This window comes from Musca autumnalis, unplaced genomic scaffold (genome assembly GCF_047663935.1).
Source record: "Musca autumnalis isolate F117 unplaced genomic scaffold, ASM4766393v1 scaffold_1, whole genome shotgun sequence".
Lineage (NCBI taxonomy): Eukaryota > Metazoa > Arthropoda > Insecta > Diptera > Muscidae > Musca > Musca autumnalis.
This window is the reverse complement of record NW_027411644.1, coordinates 153,870,115-153,890,829: the sequence shown is the minus strand read 5'-3', so window position 1 is coordinate 153,890,829 and position 20,715 is coordinate 153,870,115. Positions and strand designations below refer to the sequence as shown.

Below are 20,715 nucleotides of genomic sequence, written 5' to 3'. Positions count from 1 at the left end.
TTAGCTCACTACCTTTAACGGGTGTTAAAGGCAGTTCCCCAGGTGACAGCACGGGGAGGTCAGTGTCCACTTGAGATGAAAGAGGGACCAAGATAAATCCTGGGCTTTGCCATGTTGAAGCCGGTCAAGACCGTTGCTTGGTATCATTCATCCCCTACGTCACCCTGTGAAACATGTTAGGTATTGAAAATATCGGCTACTATATACTCTACATGTCCACAAAGTTATAATTTACAATTCCTCTCCTTTCGTCAGATATAACGTTATTTGTAGACAAGTATTGGCTGGTTCTATTCAGATGAACCGGAGTGTATGTAAGATTTTTCTACTCGACCAAACGCGACGTAAAACATTTTGTCTCTTTCAGACAATGTTATAATTGTTTCAGGTTCAACCATTTTTCTGAACACTGCAAACAAAAAACCGCAAATTGCAGAAGATGTTTCTGGTCTCACGAAGACAGCAAACCCTGCGTCCCAGACAATATTTGTCCAAATTGTGAAGGGCCTGGAAAAAAAATAGTGTAATTCACTTCAGAAGAAGACCACAGGACCTAAACATCACCATCAATAATAAAAGTTTAGTTCAAGAAAAGTCTATAAAATATCTAAGGGTTCACCTTGCTTCAAGTGGTTCCGCCAAAATCCACATTGACTCAGCAACCTCTTCAATCGGTCGGAATTGTTCTTTTCTCAAAATAAGCGCCCCATACACTATCAAATTTTGATGTCAACATTTGTAGTAGTATGTGTACATTTTTCAAAATATGATAATGTGTGTGTGTATTTTATGGATTGAGGAAAATCAAAATAGTTTTGATTTTCAAAATGAAACCCAATCAATCCGATGAATATGGTTAATTTCCAAAGTTGTCAAAAAGAAATTATGAAAAAAGAAAACATTGAGTTTGGAAAGAAATAAAAAAATGTAATAGTTCATTTAGACTAGCCATAAATCCTCGACTGGATTTAATAAATCCAGTGCAAATCTCTTTGCATTTAGATATACATTTTGGAGGATTTAAATGGCAGTCAGCTGATGTTCGTTCATAGCACAATTACCAAGGTAGATGCATCAGCCCATCTGATCGAATTTGAAACGTCAAAAGAATTTTTTGTAAATTGAATTCGTCTACTAATGCTAACTAAAGAGCAAATAAAGAATTATTTTATAGCAGTTTGCCCATATAAAATAAATAAACGAATTATTTTATCGTTTAGACATCGTAAATATTAGTCTTGGTTGATTAAAATCAACTTTGTACATCAAAACAAATTTATTTTTTTCGCCTTGTTTACAAATTTTTAAATTTTAAATTATTTTAGTGTAGCAATTCACCGATGCATCTACCTTGTTTCTTGTGCCAGCTTGCAACTTTTTGTATTTTCCAGCAACATGTTGCAAAAAACAGAGTTGTATACGAGGATTTATGCCAGATTTAAAACAAATCCACTCAATAGGAGGATTTATTTTTGTATGGGAAATCTGGTAGATTTTAGCTGGATTTAGCAAATAAAACCTGATAATGGGCTAAATCCGGCTAATGATGCCATATCTAAATGACCTATAAGTTCATTCGTTTTTTAGAGGAAAATTTGAAGATTTCGGTTGCAGATTGAAGGTTGATTGAATGCTTTGCTACACACTTATCAAGCACACACGTACAGGAGGAGTTCATCGGATGGACAAGCCAATTTGATAGTGTATGACCCGCTTTACACTTTTATAAAGCCTTTGCAAGGCCGAAAATCGAATATGGAGCTTCCACTATATCTAACTTGACGAAAACATCAGAACAAAAACTAAAAGTGCAAAGTTCCTTAAGAAGAGCCTTAGGACTAATAAGATCAACCCCAGAACCAATTTTATACCATCTAGCTGCTGAGTTCCCTTCTCGCTGCAGATTCGAACTCGCAACAGCCAAAGAACTGGCAAAGTGCACAGCTTTTGATCTGCCTGGAGCAAGTTTAATGAAGCAGAACGATCAAATCAATACTATCTACGCTAATGTTTGGAGAAAGTTCAAAAATATTCTGTTGAATATTGGCTATTGGCCCAACTAACACAGTTAGTGAACTAACACAGAATATTAAAATATATATAATAAATATTAAAACATATGGCGACTTTTTCAACAAAATAGTAAGGAGCAAAAAAGAGGCCAGCCAAGACATCATCTTCCAGTTAGTTGCGGAAAAGATGGTTAAACTCCTAAATGACGACTTCAATATCTTCTTTACAGATGGTTCGGTAACGGAAGAATTCTCCGGGGCTGCTTTTCACCATATCAGTTCAAACACTACTCAAGCTTTTTGGACCAACATCAAGTTGTGGCAAGATCTATCTAACAGGTCACGTAAGTAACACAAATACAACTCTGTTTTGGCCAAAAATTCTTCAATATGTCAAAATGTTTGTTTACGTTTTCATGCAATTTATTCACAATAACAAAAAATTTGACAGATTGAAACCAATCATCTGGTCATTTTACGCCACCTTATTATTTCATCATGAGTTGTGGTCAATGTCAACAGAGTTGTTAGCTTTTCATCAAGTGGCATGTTACGCACAGGAAAACAACATATCCAAAATTGCTATACTTACAGACAGTTTAAGTGGTCTTCATGCTTTTACAAATAAGACACACAAAAACTATCTTATAGACAATTTCTTAAGAATGGTAAATAGCTCTGGGTCACAAATTGAAATCCATTTTATTCCAGGACATACAAACATTAAGTTTAATGATATAGTAGACAGTGCTGCAAAAAATGCCTCCTCAGTTGGCACACGTTTAGATATCAAATATCCATTACACGATGCTATAAATGAAATGTCCAGGTTACTCTGGGCAGAATGGTCGCAGAGTATGTCAATTTGGCACAAATCAGTAATTCCACCTATTTTAAAATTGTCCCGAAAACGTCCAGAACGCCGCGGTTTAATAAATTTGCTATGAGTCCATCAAATTATAAGAGTTTAAAAAGAATTCTAAGCGGACATTGTTTTTGCAACGCCACACTAGCTAAAATTAACGTGGTATCATCTAACCTTTGTGATGTTTGTCTAACAGAGGACTCTGCCTCTCATATATTATTTAGTTTTTCTAAATACAATGATACGAGATCTTTTCCAGAATTATATGAATTCCTCACGGTGGAGGACTTTGTGGTAATGTATGGGTTTAGCGGCCTTAAGTTATTGGTGGACTTCTGTGAGAAGGCTAACATCGAGCTCTAAACTGTATGCTGTTTGGTCAAGTTTGCGAAACCTAATAGACGATGTCTATTAATTGGTGGTGGTGCTTAACTCCTGACCCATTGCAGGAGTGGACCAAGAACTCCTATGGAGACAACGTAATTTGGAAAAAAAAGAGTGTATACATTTCAAAGAATTTGTTATAAAATAAAGAAATAACAACTTAAGTTGCGAACATTTTTGTGGTAATTCACGAGACGGAAATCTTTAATGGAGTGTAGTTGGAGTCCATGTCGAAAGCTGAACTAGTGATGGGAAGGCAACATAAGAAAACTTTAGGATGATGAAAGAAAATCAGATACGCTTGGATTAAATCGAGAACGGAGGAAGTAACCTCAAATGTGATTGAATTTAATGGAATTTTTTTTTAATTTATGTTTATATAATAAAGTTTTTTGTGTTCTTCTTTTACATAAATAATAAATGCATTTTATTTATATTAGGATATTTCGCAATGGCTTGCATTTTAATTGCATCTTTAGACTGATTAAAAATGCAATCCGAAAAATGCATATAAATTCAATCCAAAGCACTGCATCTTAAGATCTTAAGGCCTGCGTACATAAGCTGCTTTGCCTGATTGCCTTGCTTACCTGCTTCATTTCTGACGTAATAAAAATAATAGAATAAAGACGAAATTTCGAACTGGGTTGCCATCAGTTGGAAATTGGGTCGGCCTTCTTTGTTCTTTTATTTTTTTATTGAAGCAGCAAAGCAAGGCAATCAGGCAAAGCAGCTTATGTACGCAGGCCTTTAGCTTGCATTTTTACTGCATCTTTGAATTGATTAAAAACACAATCCGAAGAGTGCCTTTAAATTCAATCCAAAATACTACATAAAAAGTACTGATTTGGATCGAAAACGGAGTGCATCCTAGCTGAGTGCTGTGGAAGCAAAATAGAGTGCATCCTAGCTGCGCGCTCTCTTGTAAAATTCATAAGTGAATTCATAGGAAAAGATGTACTCCAACGGCAAATGTACCGTACACTTGTAGTGATTCAACTGCATCCGCGGATGCAAACTTTTTGCTGTGTTATTATTGTGCCATGATAACAACGTATGTCAACGTAATATTGACCCAGCAAAGTTTGAAGGAAGGGGTTCCATGCGATGACGTGATTTCATGACATCTTTTGCATTGGTTAAAACGAAGTCGTGAAAGATCCGATCTTTTCATTAGCATTTGAACCAATGCAAACGAAGTCGTGAAATATCCGATCTTTTCCTCAGCATTTGAACCCATGCAAAGAAAGTCGTGAAAGATCCGATCTTTTCATCATCATTTGAACCCATCGATCCAATAAAGATGAATTTTGTGTTATTATTTATACAATTTTTTCTAAATATATAAAATTAATTATTTGCAATAGGCTTCATGTTGTCGGAGACTCGAAATCACAATCAAAGTTGTTAAAACCCTTGTCGTAGTGATAATGTCATTGCGAAGGGTTGGTGAAATTGGCATGCCAAAGCATTAGTGGAAATGACATGCCAAAGCATTGGTGAAAATTACATGTCAAAGCATTGGTGTAAATGACATACTTTGGATCCAAAAATGAATAGCATCTTTTGGGGTCCGGTCCACGCTCATATAAAATTCATCGATGATGATGCTAAAAAGATGACATGCCAGTTCCCTTGCACCCATGATTGAATGGCATCTTTTGCATCGAACATTTTGCTGGGGATGTATGGGAATTCATTCATGAGAATTCATATTTTATTAAAAACTTAAACAAAAACAAACAGATCTGTACGGTATGCTAACTCCAAAGTCACACATCGACATTAGGTGTGTTCGTTTACTCAATAATTTGTACAAATTCGTACAATACTATGTTTACATTTACGAAATCCACTCGATTTCAACTGTCAATTCCATTGCTCAAACGTCAAATGAAATCCAATCGATTTCAGATGAGTTTTCATTTGACGTATACACAAAGGAATTGACAGATGAAATCGAGTGGATTTCGTAAATGTAAACATAGTACAAGTCCAGTAACTTCTTGCAATCGAATAATCTTTTTTACATTATCCTGTACAGTAAACGAACAACATCCAGTTACAATTTGTACACATTTTGAGTAAAGCTGAAAACACATCCAACGTTTCAGTAAAGTTTTGTGTCATTTCTGGTAGATGGATAAAATACAAAGTGCTGGCAAGTCTGCCAAGTTTACATTTTTCTTTATTCTTCTACCAGAAATGGTACAAAACTTTATTCAAACGATGGATGTTTTTAGGGCTTAAAGCTATGCTCGCTGTTAAGGCCTGCGTACATAAGCTGCTCTGCCTGATTGCCTTGCTTTCCTGCTTCATTTTTGACATAATAAAAATAAAAGAATAAAGAATGCCGAGGAAATTTCGAACTGGGTTGCCCTTTTCTTTTTTATTCTTTTATCAGAAGTAAGCAAGGTAAGCAGGCAAGGCAGCTTATGTACGCAGGCCTTTAGCTCAATGATATGGGACCTAATTATAGATAAGTTTTACATGACTGGAATACTCAGTTCCCACCCAGCAAACCAATCGTACCGACATCGTAACGAAATCGGAACAAAATTTAGGACGATACGGCCGATATCTGTAGTGTGATTCTGTAACTCATTTTTTGAGTTAGAGAGAACTATTTCCTCTCCGAAAAATCGTTTAGAAATCGGAACATCTGTAGTGGGATTCTCTAACTCATTTTTTGGGTTACCGACAAAAATCGGTAAAATTAAAACGCAAAATTATGAATGAAAAGTGAAAATAAAAGTTGACACCACTCTTGCTGTCGGTCGAACTTTACGACGACTTTTTATTCATCGCCAACATACCGACAAACATCGTTAATTACCGAAATTATAAGCATTTTAAGTTGACCGATTTTTGTCGGTAACTCGAAAAATGAGTTACAGAATTCCACTACTGAACGACTTTGCTTGCGAAATTGTTCAGACGTATCGGACATCAGACATTTGGTTTGCTGGGCAGTTCTACTGGACGAATACATCAAATAACTAATGTTTTTGTTTTTTTTTTTTTTTGAATTTTCACTTGTTACGATGTTGTTTTGTGTGCCAAAAAAAAAAAAAAACACAGAAACCGGATTAAAGAATAATAATTAAAAGCTATGTATGTTTTTGCAAGCAAAGGGAAACAATAACAAAAGTAGTAGCGAGAGATTGTTTTTTGTCTCTTCTCTATGTGAAACAGCGGTGTGGTCCAACTGATAAACTGTTAACAGTTCAATTTAGTTATCAGCGATTGCTTTTATACTTCGGTTGAAATTTAATTCGACATTCCGGTCCGTTCTATGTTTGGTTTAATTTCGTATCAATTTATGTTTTAAATGTATGAAAATATGTCCTGTTTTAATCACTTATTGTTGGGAGGATTTTATTTGATTATTGGTCTACAGCTTGTACTGTCACAAGTGGGATTTCCAGATGGTTTGGAGACAGATAAATCGAAAGCTAATTTAAATGTGAGTTAAAAAAAGTGATAAAAACCCATACCTAAACATCGTGATGTAGACGAATAGTACATTAGTACAGTATACAAAGTTCATATTCGTACAACCCTAAAAAATGAATAAAATCGTTATGAATTCCATATTTTATGTGCAAATATAAAACGATTGATGGAAATTACTATGACGAAGAAAGATTTAAGAATAACAAAACAAATGTTTAATTTACTCCATCTTTTAGGTATAGATGGCGCCTGTGTTCGTACAAATATAAAGGGGCGTTTACACTATCTATCAATGTCTACTTTACTTTAACTTATGCTATGTTTACATTTACGAAATCCACTCGATTTCAACTGTCAATTTCATAGCTCAAACGTCAAATGAAATCTCATCTGGATTTCATTTGACGTTTAACCTATGGATTTGACAGTTGAAATCGAGTGGATTTCGTAAATGTAAACCAAGCATTAGCCCGGATTACGTTTCTTTGCATTTCCAAATGCTGACAATATTTGTTTTCATATTAGACCTCGAATTTTGTTGCAGAAGGACTGCTATTAGCTATATTCGTCCAAAATTCGGGAATAAATTGTCATAGTTAATCATATCTACCACATTTTTAGGTATGTACGAATACGAACTTTGCATACTGTATGTATTTAAGTATGAATTTGCAAAGGGGTTTCATCCGTATGCTAAAGTGCTATATGAACATCTCACAAATTACACTGTGAACCGAAATTTTGGGGGGTGGAAAATTCCTATTGGAGATGAAAGCCCTTGGTGAGTATATACAGAACCCCTAAGGACTGATTCGCCGTGAGTCGAACTTTCGCGATATGGCGTGATGAAGTTTTTGCTAGAGACCCTGTAAGCCATCAGGAATTAGCGTTATATCTTTGTTCACTGTTGCTTTAGCTTATTTTTGAGATGACATATCTTCAGTTAAATCGAATGAGGATTATTTTCGTAGAACACTTCGACCTTCTAACTCGCTTCCTTCAATGTCCTTTTCGTCCTTTATTTTAAGAGCCGCTATAAAAGTACCACAAGATGACGTTTTTCAGCTTCGAAATGTTCTGCAAAAATGTCGGCCAGAAAATTTTAGGTACGGCTCCCATTGACAACAAATCGATTTTGTCGAGTTTTCGTGGTCGTTTTGTGCATTTACCCTGTTTTTGTTCAGAAAAAGAATATATTTTGTTTTTTGTATATTCGTTATAGAACATACAAAAACACAAAACACAGTTTTTTTCTGAGCAAACAGGGGTAAATGCACAAAACGACCACGGAAACTCGACAAAATCGATTTGTTGTCAATGAGAGCCGTACCTAAAATTTTCTGGCCGACATTTTTGCAGAACATTTCGAAGCTGAAAAACGTCATCTTGTGGTACTTTTATAGCGGTTCTTAAAATAAAGGACGAAAAGGACATTGAAGGAAGCGAGTTTGGAGGTCGAAGTGCTCTACGAAAAAAATCCTCATTCGATTTAACTGAAGACATGTCATCTCAAAAATAAGCTAAAGCAACAGTGAACAAAGATATAACGCTAATTCCTGGTGGCTTACAGGGTCTTTAGCAAAAACTTCATCACGCCATATCGCGAAAGTTCGACTCACGGCGAATCTGTCCTTCGGGGTTCCGTATATACTCACCAAGGGCTTTCATCTCCAATAGGAATTTTCCACCCCCCAGACTTTGAGTTCCATTTTGTTGCACAGTGTTATTAGAAAAAACGTTGCACACTTGAAAAGTACAGGACAACTAAAGTCCGAATACATTTAGTGATTTTCTAGCTTGCGTTGCTTCATTTCGGGTAAAAGAATAAGGAACGTCTAATGCCATGTTCATACCAGCATTTGAATCACGTCGTTCGTTCTCATAATTACGTACACGAATTAACCCGTTCATACGCCATGGTACACAATTCATAGCAACCTGATTCACATTTTCATAGTTGTTGTTTACTGATTTTAAAGAAAGTTTCAGCCAAAAGACGAGTAAAATTAATTGATATGAACTGAAAAAATATTTGTCCTTCTTACAGACATCTATTCAATATTAAATTATATTATTTTCATTCATGTTTTCTATTTTTTCTCAAAATTTTGGTGTTTTCAGTACATATTCAAATTTCTCTATTTTAACAAAAATTAACGAGAGAGACCTGCCAAAATAACTTTTTGGTATACAGACTTTCCAGCAGGCATTTGATTTTTGTTTCGAAATTTGTACGCAAATTTGAAACGAAGGACAAGAAATGCAACTGCAATGAAAGAGAAGACAAAATTTGCTATGATTTGAGTGTATAGCTGTGTCTGGTTACCCTAAAATGTGTAACAATTTGTACCAATTGTTGCTGGAAGTCGTCTGTTAACACAAAAAACCAGCAAAAGAGAGCGATTCGAGAGAGACATTTTGACAGTTCCTTCACTGAGAGCTTGCAAATTCTTGCTGGACAAATTTCTTCTAGCAAGCACTTGCAAGCTCTTCTTCTTCCTGAAAACAATCAATTAGCTGTTTTTAGTTTTTTGTTGATTTATGTTTGTGAACATTAAAAACAATTTTATTGTGGAAATAACATAGTCTAATTGTATTGTTTTATGGAGAACAAATTTGTAAAGTGGAAAAATACTTTTTTGTTTCATTTTCTTTTTTATTTTTAATAAAATACAAAGTGTTTGCTTCCTTTGTTGGCGGACAAATTGTTCTGTTTTGCTTGCTGGTTTTTGCTGGGAAGGTGTCTGTTTACTTTTTAAAATTTTCTAGCAAAAGAGAATAAAACCCCTTACTCTCTGAGAAAGTTCTTGCTGGACAATTCTTGCTGGGAAAGTAACCAGACAGACTTTATACTAGTCGTTAACCCACTTAGCGCCGAGAATTTTTTTTGCGAGAAAACTTAAAATTGTTTATGAAAATTATATTTTTGAGACTTTTTAAGCATTTTTTAAAAATTAACTTTTTTCTCTAAAACGTATAGTTTTCCTGCAATCGGGCCTTCTTTTAAAAGTGCCAAAAACTTTGGAGGGTAATATTGGTGTATCCTTACATGCCAATCCCTTGGTTTTTTTTTGGTTGAGAAAATACTCTTACTATATTTCTAACAAATCCCTGACTTTATATGATTCTAACATTTATGATTAAATTTTTATCACATATTTAAATTTTTCATCAAAAGTCGAAAATTACAAAAAAGTCGATTTTTTGAATAGCTTGGGTTTTAGGCCAATTGCGTGAAAATAGGTAGGTCAGATGAAGCGTTAAAAGCGTGAAATGATAGATAACAGACAATACTATAACAAAATGCAAAAAACCCCACAAAAATATTCGAAAAAGCCAGAGTTTTACGTCAATTTTTGCAACCATTTTTTGTGGCGTTTAAACGACCAGTGGCTTTATCTGGGTTAAGTCCAATTTTCATATGCATATTAAATGATTTCGTTTTACGAAATCCTAGAATCAAATGAAGTGTATTTACATCTGTTTTTTGCGTCATTTGCTTACGCACACAATCACACATACACACTTATACAATAACACAAACACACGCACACAATATATTTACTCACAAAAATAGGAATTTCACAACACAAATGTGTATCAAATAACTTAAATTAATTCCAAAAAACATAATTTTTGCAAGTTTTTTACCATTTATTTTCACTTTTGTCATCGTTTGAGTATTTTTGTTTTTCTACAACACACACAAACAAACAAAGACATCATAAAACAGTTGCATTTTTCGGTAGTTTATGACAGAAAAAGCAGGGTTGCTTATAATAGTATGGTGTTTTCGTGCGTTGTTTAGAATAAATGACGCAGCTATCGTCATTTATTTTTGTATGGCAAATGACGCAAAATGTTGCCTGTTTTAGGAAATAAATGACGAATCAGCTCTAAATGACGAAAAAGGTGATAATGTAAATTGGACATTAAACCGTTTACTTTGCATTCATATTTTGCAGTTTTTCTAAAAAGGTTTGGATTTTTAATACATTTTTAATTTTTTTATTTTTCCTGTCATAATTTATTTCTATAAATTCTGTCATTTCTTAGAGATGAGACACATTTTATCGTCGTTCTGAGAGTTATTTAAATTGAACAATGTTGTTCGTTCTCAAAATTTTGTATGGGAAATGAAGTAATTATATCGTAATTTGGGTTCGAACAACGAATTAGCCTTAGTATGAACAAGGCATAAGAGAAATTCGAACTATGTTGCCCCTTTTTCATTTATTCATTTACTACAGCAAAGCGAAACAAACATGCGCCGAGCAGATTAAAGGTTAAAATACAATGAACCTTGTTCCTTGCTTCACGCTTCATTTCATGTAAAAGAATAGAGGCACTACCTAATTAAAATGCGAACTTGCATTTTTTTATTTCTTTACATAAATTTAGGCTTTAATAAGAATGCATTTTGCAGTTCTCACCTTGAGGAGGCATGCAAGGCATTCTTGCCTAAGCAATTTCTGGTAACAGAATAAAAGACAAAGGGCTCGGCCTTTTTTTCTGCTAGCAGAAGTGACTTGGGCAAGAATGCGTATGTGCCGAGGCTTTAAAGGCTAACCGATATTTCTTGGTTACTTCGCCTTCTTGCAAATAACCCCATCATGTGGCCACTTAGGCATTTCCATAAACTTTTTTAACGGATACCCATTTAGTAGAAATCGGTTCAGTAGAGTCTAAGGGGTCGATCATCGATAACAATTATCGTTGAGTGGCGTTGCCAGTTGTCAAAATTGATCCACGTATGGCAACTCTCAACTGAAGTTGCGAATCTCAGTTGACGAAGCGGCTGTTTTTCAGCAACCACCAATTTTCAGTTGCAGTGAACATTTTCGAAGAAACAAGAAGTAAAATAGAAGGAAAAATAAACATTTTGTTAACAATTATTGATTCTTTGCATCATTAATTAATTTTGTGTATCAATATGGTGAAAATAGTTGTGTCTTTTTACTTTTTCAGTAATAATTATTCAGTAACTTCTTTTCAGAGAGTAAAAGAGATTTTACTCTTTGATACGAAAATAGAGAAAAAAGTAAAAAGACAGCATTTAGTAAACTTTAGCAAGATAACAGTTGATAACCAAAACAAAAACATTGGCGCCAATGCATGAAAGAAAAACTAATTCCAAAGCAATGAAAAAGTTTTTCAATATTGAGCAAAATAAATAAAAAAATGTTAATATATTAGTAAAATAATCAATAAAAATAGCTGAATCGTAATATTTATAGTATTTTTCCACAAAAATAAGGTAAACATTGAGCAGCTGACCATTAGCAGATGATTAAAAAACAGCTGATCGAACTTGCTAAATGTTGCTGGGAAAAATTCTTTCAGCAACTTTTAGCAATTTCTCAGCAAACAACTGTCAAAATTGTTCTCTCACTTCGCTCTCTTTTACTGAACTTTTGTGTAAAAAGACAGCATTTAGTAACATTTCGTAATAATTATTACAAATTATCACGTAAAAAGACACACCTAATAACGACAAAGCAACAGTTCGAAATATTATACCCCGTTTATATACAACCGGATTTAACAAACCGACTGGGTTTTAAATGTCAATTCCATTGCTTATATTTCAAACAAATCCTCTCAAAGAAGGTTAACCCTGCAAAAAGCTCTAATATAAACAGCATATTAATTGATAAACTGAGTGAAAATCCAAACTTAGCCCGAGGAGTTCGGGAGTTTTGGTGAAACCAAAGCCACAGCGGATGAAGCGTAGAGGTCCATTTCGGACAGTTAAAACAGCCATGAACCTCCAACACGAACACCTGAAGAGTGGCAGAGTCTGGATTCACTTTAAAGCAAAGTTGAAAAAGAAAATGCCTCAAAATAAAATAAACTTCAACGACACTGGTGGTGGTCCATCACAATAAGTGAATTTATCGCCTTTGGAGCGGACAGCAGCAAATCTTTTGCAAATGAATTTGTTGACAAATACAGTAGGTTCAGTTTAAGTACAAATGACGAACATCCTCCATTGGACCCCCATAATGTGCACATATGCTCCATCTATATAGCCAACTACATCAGGGAATTTCGTTTTTGAATAAAAATGGTTTTTATTTTGCCTTTTTTCCTGCTCTGTCAACTTCGAAACACACAATTTGTCCTCTATCAAGGGGACAACTTCCTTCAATACTCTCGACAATGTAGATTGAGCCATGCAATTGTTGAAATCATTGCCATGGGACTTTTGGAAACTTCCGTCCTCAAAGAATCGCAACGCTGCACACACTTTTAAAAGTGGGGTTATTGCTGTTGATCTGTAACTTACTTTGAAGTCATCCTTTAACGTTTCCACAACGTAAACTACGGCATCCTTTGGCAATCGAAAATATGCCTTAAACCTGAAATAATTTACTGATTATACAGATCTTTCCACATGATCATCAGCTTACAGGGCAGATGGCAATTCCAATGGATTCGACTTGTCCCTTAAATTTCTTCTAATAGATGCAATGTCCTGTACATTTTCTTCATCATCAAAAAATAATTCCACCGAACTTATCATTTTTTAGGACAGCAAATAAAACTTGACGATCCGAAGATTCAATGGGCAGGTTATATTCCAATCTTGGGTTATTTTCCAAATTTGCTCGAAAACTCAGCCAAAATATTAAAATATTGTCCAGAATACACAAAAGAGTTATCCAAAGCGCAATTATTTTTAAAACGTTTTTTTTGGCGAATAGAGGTCACAAGTTTGAAAAAACACTGATCGATAACATGTTTATCGACCACCCAGTTGAGTTGACATTAATGGTACAACATTTCGTCTCAGTCGCGCAGACAACTGACAACGCAACTCAAGTTTAGTGGCAATACAAGATAGACCCATATTTCATTTCTTTACATTCTTTCAGGGCCGTACACCTATTTATATACCCTCAAGGTGCAAACAGCATGAATTACTATATCCTGGAGATCAAAAGGATGATTGGGTGTGTGATTGTGCCCCAGGTAAGATTAATGAACAAACTGCTATTACTCTTTATAATTACTAATAATTACATTCATTTGCAGCTGCTCTCTATTATCCAGAGAAGGATGCCTGTTACCCAGCCTTCCGCCAAGGTCCATGTGCACCAAATCAAATACTAGTACTTGGAAACAATGCCATTATACCTGAATGTATAGCGAATGCTTGTGGAGTTGATGGGCAAATACAAATTCAAAAAGTTTGCTATGAACTTGGTCAAGCTGGACCTTGCCCAAATGCTCATTTAAACTACGTGCTTGGTGTAGATCCAAAAACGATGCACATTGATTGTGTTAAACCATATGTGGTATTAGCCAACAGATTTACATTGGCGACTACGTCTCCATATGATCTTACTAAAGCAGAATTGTGCGCACGTGGTACTAAGAGATCGATACAAGGTGTATGTCCAAATCGTAAATAACAAAACATAAGTAATATTTATTTTTTGCATATTGACAATAAAAACCTAAAAAATATAGATATTAACAATATAAAAACAACGATCTTACAAAATCTCAATAAAACAACTCATGACTCTTTATCCTAATTGCGATTTCTTTTGGTTTTTTGTAATGTGGAAGGCTCTATAGGAGCATCTTTAAGAGATCTTTCATCACTCGATGGATCATCATCATCTTCCTCTGCTATGCCATCTACCGAATCTTCGGCCGATGCTTCCATTTTTAGCATATTATTTTCATATGAGGCTAAGAAAGAGCTTTCCTCATATTCTGGCCATTTGCGGAACATTGTGAATAATGTTAAAAATTGGCTTGGTGTTAAATCTCCAAATTGTGTATAAATATTTATGTTGGGATAATAATCACGATTGCTGATTGTCCTACAGGGTGTTGAGTACTGAGGCAATTTGCTAATATCTTCTTTCGTGTATAGCTGTTTTGACTCCTCTCTTTGACGTTTATTTACAATGAGTCTAGGACCACAACCAGGAATCCATTTCCTGAAAGAAATAGTAAAGGATTATTTAAAGAAATTCTGTTAGTGTTCTATACACTGTTGCGCGATGACTTACTCGAGATTTGGTATAATACGATTACGACGACTAACACAATTTTGTTTTATAAAATACCAAAGTGCTGGCAAATCTTCAGGTGCAACATAATCGAATATATTTTTCCTCGGTACGACTCTTACAAGGTATAAACATTCCGGATTTATGGAGCGAACCTGTAAAAAATCGGAATATATTGATGAATTAATGGGAAGGTTTCTTGCAACTATTCTAAATTTTTAAGTGAACTTTTTGAATTATAGTAAAGTGTGGTATCATATAAATAAACGTAAAGCTCAACTAAGAACCATAACTACGTTATTACACTCAAAATCTTTATAAAAAATGAGGCAATTATTGAAAAAGCTCGCCGATGCTTAAAAACTCTTATGACTATAATATGATTTTAAGGTTTCACTTGCAACCGATGTGTGCCAGTTCCTTACTACAAAAAGAAGACTAAAATGCTAGCCTCTCATTGAATTCGACTACACTCATTGATATGATGGAAGTTCACCTCCTATACTATCAAAAGTATATGCTTCATTGATGCACTCAGTTGCAGATGTTCCTACGGGACTTAGAAACGAAATATCCAGATTCCTACTGGGTCAACAACTGTCTTTGTACCGGATTGATCCAAACCCAAAAGCTTTTTTTCTCGGCGGCTGCCAACCCAGCATCAAAGCTACGTTTCTGCAACCACAACAACTTGTCTAAGGGGTAGTTTACACTATATGTAAATGTCATATGACATGAAATTTTTCGATCGTTAAATATTCACTAATATGTGGAATATTGGAGATTTTCCTTACACGCCATTTATTCTGTGCGTCCACCCCAACAAAAATACAATAGAATTTCGTCTCCACATTGCCTCCGTGGGTAGATATGGAATGTTTTTATTTCGTGTCATATGACATTGATAGATAGTGTAAACTACCTCTAAGCAAAGTATACCCCAAGATACATCTATCAATTTTCTTGTGTATATAAGTCCCGGTCCACATTAGAGTGATTTCATTGAAAAAAATTGCATGAAGTTATGCGTCTCTAGATCGACTTCCATAGTAGAGTAAAATCATAATATTGCTGTAGTGGGAAATTCGATTTAAGAACGCCTAATTTCATGAAATTTTTTAATAAAATTCACGGGACTAATTAAAGACAAAAATTAATACATATATGTAACTGTTGCATACTCACCCTTCTCAGTTTGCTCCCTTTGGATGTATTGTATTCCGTTTGCTGTGGCAGGAAATCTTCTCGCGGCAAATACGCTATGAACTTATATTCGAAAAGTATTTGGAATAATATCGTTGTTGATCTGTATATCATGTAACCAATTTCGTTTGTGCAGGAAAGATGCTATTAGAGAAATAAATGGATCAGTATAATTACACTTGAAAGCAACAGAGATTTAACCAACCAAATACAGAGGCGGTGGTAGAACAATATACATTTCTGCTCTGCCTATGTTTAGAAAACTGTTTTGGAATACAATGGAATTTATCAGATGTTTAAAAAACTGATAGGAGCCTATAGCGCCAAACATCATCATATTGCAATCTGAAATGTAAAATATAAATCCAATTAAAATTGATGTTTCTCATTTAACGAGTACGGAACAAATTGAATACTCTACCAGCTGACGGAAAAAATCTGAAATTTTTTTTAAATTGTAAGTTTTTTATATGTAAGTTGCCGGCCTTCGGCAGGGGATTAAATACTTTCTCCTATGGACAGGAGCCAATTTAGGGAACGAAAAAAACATTTTTTTAATTTAAATTTTTTTTCTTACTTTAACAAGGGTTTTTTTTGGCTTATCTTTCTTTTGCCGACCCACCTCAGAAAATTATGAAAAAAGTACCGCAGATAGTGCTTTTTATCCCGATTCCAACCATTTATTGCTTTTGTTGCGGAAATGTATACTTCCCGAGATATGGGCCTCCAAAGTTCCACAAAGGCCCCAGTATAAAATGATGGCAAACCACAGCTGAAAATTATGAAAAATTTACCACAGATAGTGCTTTTTATCCCGATTCCAACCATGTATTGCTTTTGTTGCGGAAATGTATACTTCCCGAGATATAGGCCTCCAAAGTTCCACAACGGCCCTACTCTAAAATGTTGGCAAACCACCACAGAAAATTATTAAAAAATTACCACAGATAGTACTTTTTACGCCGAATCCAACGAAAATATTTAATTTAAAAGAAAATGTTGTTCCCATTCCCGAGATTTGCACCTGTCCATAGAAGAAAGGGCCTTTGTGAATGTTTGAGGCCCATATCTCGGGAAGTATTTATTTCCGCAACAAAAGCAATACATGTTTGGAATCGGGATAAAAAACACTATCTGTGGTAATTTTTTCATAATTTTCTGCGGTGGGTCGGTAAATGAAAGGAGTTCCTTTTTTTCATACCTCGGGAAGTATGGACTTACCACAACAAACTTTACATTTTTGTAATCAGGACGTAAAGATCTACCTGTGGTAAACATTTCATTTTTCCGCCAGCTGGAAGAGTACTCTATTTATGCCACGAGTACATATATATTTTTCCACCAACCTTCATCGTACCCCCTTCTCGGAATATCTCTTAAGAGTTCTTCCACTCTTGTGCCATTGTCGATTTTGTCTTGATAGACAAGTTTCCAAATATTTGTAAAATCGCAATTTTTCACTTTAACCTTATCCGGATATAGGGAATGCATTTCCTGTAGATTATCCATGAAGAAATCCATAGACTCCATAAGTAAAATTTTCTTAAATTTGTCCTCACGATCCAGTAATTTTCGTGTAAATAAACCAATTCCTGGATTTAATTCCAAAATGGTGTCACAAGGACTTTGTTTTATGTACGGATCAAGAAGTTCGTCCACAGCCATGGCAGCGTTATAATTTGCCAGATACATTATAGCCGGTGTTTTCTGTTTCTTACTCAGCAGCTTGTCCGGAAATAAGTTTCCATAATGTTGCTTCTTTTGACCAAAGGTTTTTAGATCAGTCTTTGTAGCATATAAACGTTGTATTCGCCACCGTATATCCCGTATATCGATTGATTTCAAAATTCTTTTTGAAAGCGACATATTTCGGTGTGTTTTTAATTATTTAACAAAATGTAACATCTGAAACCGCCGAAAACCAAAACAATGCTTCTTCTTACAAAATGGAATTCAAAGTAAATTGACAACATATCTAAATTGAATTAAATTGGCTCCCTGCCACACGGCGAAATAAAATCATGAAATAATGCGCTCTTAAGGTAGAAACACAATGAAATACACTGCTTTATCACGCTCAGTTTCATGTAAAAGACTAAAGGTCAAGTACTACCTAATTCAAATGAATTAGGCATAATTTGAATTAGGTAGTACTTGGGCTTTATGCTTGGTTTACATTTGGTGTCGTTTCGTGATTTCGCGCGGAATCAAGCAAAATTTATCATGATTTCGCATACAAAAATGAAATCATCTCATTTCGTGATTTCAGCGAAATCATCATCGAAATCACAGTACTCATGATACCCAACCCTGTTTTTGCCTAAAAAAATACCAAAAGTTGCAACACTTTTCACGTATCACAATAAACAAGATAGATGGTCAATTGCTGCAACAAAAAATTTTAGTATCAAAACGTGTAAACAATGTGAAAAATTATAAATTATTTGGTCTGTTCCAGTACTGCAAGAATCTACTAATTTTTACTATTTTTTCTGATAACATAAAGAAAAAAATGTTATCAAAGTAAAAAATAGTAGCTTCTTGCTGGTTCTGGAACGGAGAAAATATTTTCATCGTGTTCCCGTACTTTTTTAATGGTTATGTTATACTATGTTTACATTTACGAAATCCATTCGATTTCAACTGTCAATTCCTTTGCCTATACGTCAAATGAAAACTCATCTGAAATCGACTGTATTTCATTTGAAGTTTGAGCAATGGAATTGACAGTTGAAATCGAGTGGATTTCGTAAATGTAAACATAGTGTTAGAAAACGAGCGAATTGTCAAAAATTTCTAAAAAATACGGGAATGAAAAAATGACGGAAATTGCAAAAACTCCAGCAGAAATGACAAAATCAATGTATCAGCTATTATATTCAGATGCCAATAAACATGATGCTAGTTGTTACTATGCCAAATTTGTATAGCAGAAAACAGGAGAGGAGGGTGTTTGTTATTCAGCGCTATTTTTGTTTAAAGAGAAGTGCAAGTCTTGCTAGATTTCAGAGTACGGGAACGCATTGTAGTACTAAACAGGTTCTGAACACAACTTTTATCTATCATTTATTTTACATTTTCTTTAAATTTCATGTCAAAATTTCAGTGAAATTATTCCAGCATGGACCGGGACTAAAGCTGAAAACACATCCAACGTTTGAGTAAAGTTTTGTCATTTGTGGTAGAAGAATAAAGAAAAATGAAAACTTGGCAGCACTTTGTCTTTTAAATTGAAAACATATGTACATGTACATAAAAAGCTATGTTATTATTATTCTTTAATCCGGTTTCTGTGTCAAAAATTTCTTTCACAAAACAACATCGTAATAAGTAAAAATTTAAAAAAAAAAAACATTAGTTATTTAATATATTCGTCCAGTAGAACTGCCCAGCAAACTAAATGTCTGATGTCCGATACGTCTGAACAATTTCGGAAGCAAAGCCGTTCAGTAGTGCGATTCTCTAACACATTTTTGCAGCTACCGACAAAAATCGGTAAAATTAAAATGCTTATTATTTCGGTAATTAACGATATTATTCGGTAAGTTAGCGACCAATAAAAAGTAGTCGCAAAGTCCTACCGATAGCTACAGTGTTGTCAACTTTTATTTGAACTTTTCATTCATAATTTTGAGTTTTAAAGTTACCTATTTTTGTCGGTATCTCAAAAAATGAGTTAGAGAATCGCACTACTGATTTAGTTCCGATTTCTAAACGATTTTTTGGAGAGGAAATAATTCGGATTTTGTACCGATTTCGGAACGAATGTCAGAAAGAAACTTCCTTTCCGAATTTCCCAAGAATTTTCTTCAGATTTCGTTACGAAATCGATCCGATGTAGCTCCGACATTTCGTTCCGAAATTATGTCAACCACTTCATACAACTTTCGTTAAGATATCGTTACGGTTTCGGATCAGAAGTGGGATTCTCTAACACATTTTTTTGAGTTACCGACAGAAATCGATAAAATTAAAATGCTTATAAAATCGGTAATTAACGATATTTTTCGGTAAGTTAGCGACGAATAAAAAGTACTCGTAAAGTTCTACAGATAGCAAGGGTGTTGTCAACTTTTATTTGAACGTCTCATTCATAATTTTGCTTTTTAATTTTACCGATATTTGTCGGTAACTCAAAAAATGAGTTACAGAATGGCACTTCAGATATCGGACGTATCGTCCGAATTTTGTTCGTCGGTACGATTGGTTTGCTGGGTGGGAACTGAGTATTCCAGCCATGTAAAACTTATCTATAACACTGTGCAACAAAATTCAATTTTTTTTCAAAATGATGAGAAAAATCGAATAGATTATGAAAGTAGAGCTAAAAATATGAGACACGTGTATCGGCGTTTTTAAAGTTTACGTCGGAAAGTAACCAAAATAGGCGGGGCAAGTTCCGCCCATTTTTAATTTCTTCGGAATATTCGAATTAAGATATCTTGGAATTCTTGCATTTCAGGTATATAGTGTCTTTGGCAACTTTACTCAGGAGGGTATGGCGAATATTTTTGATAAAAATGTTAACCCTCATGCGGTTCATCAAATGGGTCTTTTTTGTCCTTTTTTGAAAATCATTCAAAAACTCCTTAAAAATGTGATCGTATCAAATCCAAATATTCTACAAAATTGTTCGCCATACAATTTTACCATAGGTCTCAGAATACACCAAATCTGAAACTCTTGTCTAATCACCAGGAATCTCTAAAAATGAAATACCCGTTTTAGGGTTAAAGTCTGACTTCACCTGAGTTTATTCAAAATT

At 34.6% G+C, this 20,715-nt stretch overlaps 2 protein-coding genes and 1 long non-coding RNA gene across 3 annotated transcripts; 2 read left to right on the top strand and 1 right to left on the bottom strand.

Annotated features, from left to right (window-relative positions):
- Nucleotides 1-6,222: 6,222 nt before the first annotated feature.
- LOC141388599 (uncharacterized) lies at nucleotides 6,223-14,261 on the top strand. Its single transcript, XM_073958605.1, has 3 exons — nucleotides 6,223-6,727; nucleotides 13,596-13,692; nucleotides 13,756-14,261. Exons 1-3 carry the CDS (start codon nucleotides 6,593-6,595, stop codon nucleotides 14,133-14,135), a joined length of 612 nt encoding a protein of 203 aa, XP_073814706.1. The 5' UTR covers nucleotides 6,223-6,592; the 3' UTR covers nucleotides 14,136-14,261.
- LOC141388600 (uncharacterized) lies at nucleotides 11,326-13,589 on the top strand. The gene is made up of 3 exons (XR_012408900.1): nucleotides 11,326-11,653; nucleotides 11,799-12,327; nucleotides 13,251-13,589. It is a non-coding gene; the product is annotated as an uncharacterized lncRNA (long non-coding RNA).
- mtTFB2 (mitochondrial transcription factor B2) lies at nucleotides 14,120-17,937 on the bottom strand. Its single transcript, XM_073958594.1, has 5 exons — nucleotides 17,297-17,937; nucleotides 16,156-16,295; nucleotides 15,933-16,094; nucleotides 14,748-14,902; nucleotides 14,120-14,675 (listed from the first exon to the last, which is right to left on the bottom strand). Exons 1-5 carry the CDS (start codon nucleotides 17,814-17,816, stop codon nucleotides 14,258-14,260), a joined length of 1,395 nt encoding a protein of 464 aa, XP_073814695.1. The 5' UTR covers nucleotides 17,817-17,937; the 3' UTR covers nucleotides 14,120-14,257.
- Nucleotides 17,938-20,715: the final 2,778 nt, after the last annotated feature.

Bases quoted from the DNA above. Each gene is read 5' to 3' on its own strand.
- LOC141388599 (XM_073958605.1), top strand. From the start codon at position 6,593: ATGTATGAAAATATGTCCTGTTTTAATCACTTATTGTTGGGAGGATTT. The intron at 6,728-13,595 runs GTGAGTTAAAAA...ACATTCTTTCAG, and splicing joins AATCGAAAGCTAATTTAAAT to GGCCGTACACCTATTTATAT. The intron at 13,693-13,755 runs GTAAGATTAATG...ATTCATTTGCAG, and splicing joins GGTGTGTGATTGTGCCCCAG to CTGCTCTCTATTATCCAGAG.
- mtTFB2 (XM_073958594.1), bottom strand. From the start codon at position 17,816: ATGTCGCTTTCAAAAAGAATTTTGAAATCAATCGATATACGGGATATA. The intron at 16,296-17,296 runs GTTGGTGGAAAA...TTTACATTTCAG, and splicing joins GAGAAGGGGGTACGATGAAG to ATTGCAATATGATGATGTTT. The intron at 14,676-14,747 runs GTAAGTCATCGC...TATTTCTTTCAG, and splicing joins CGTATTATACCAAATCTCGA to GAAATGGATTCCTGGTTGTG.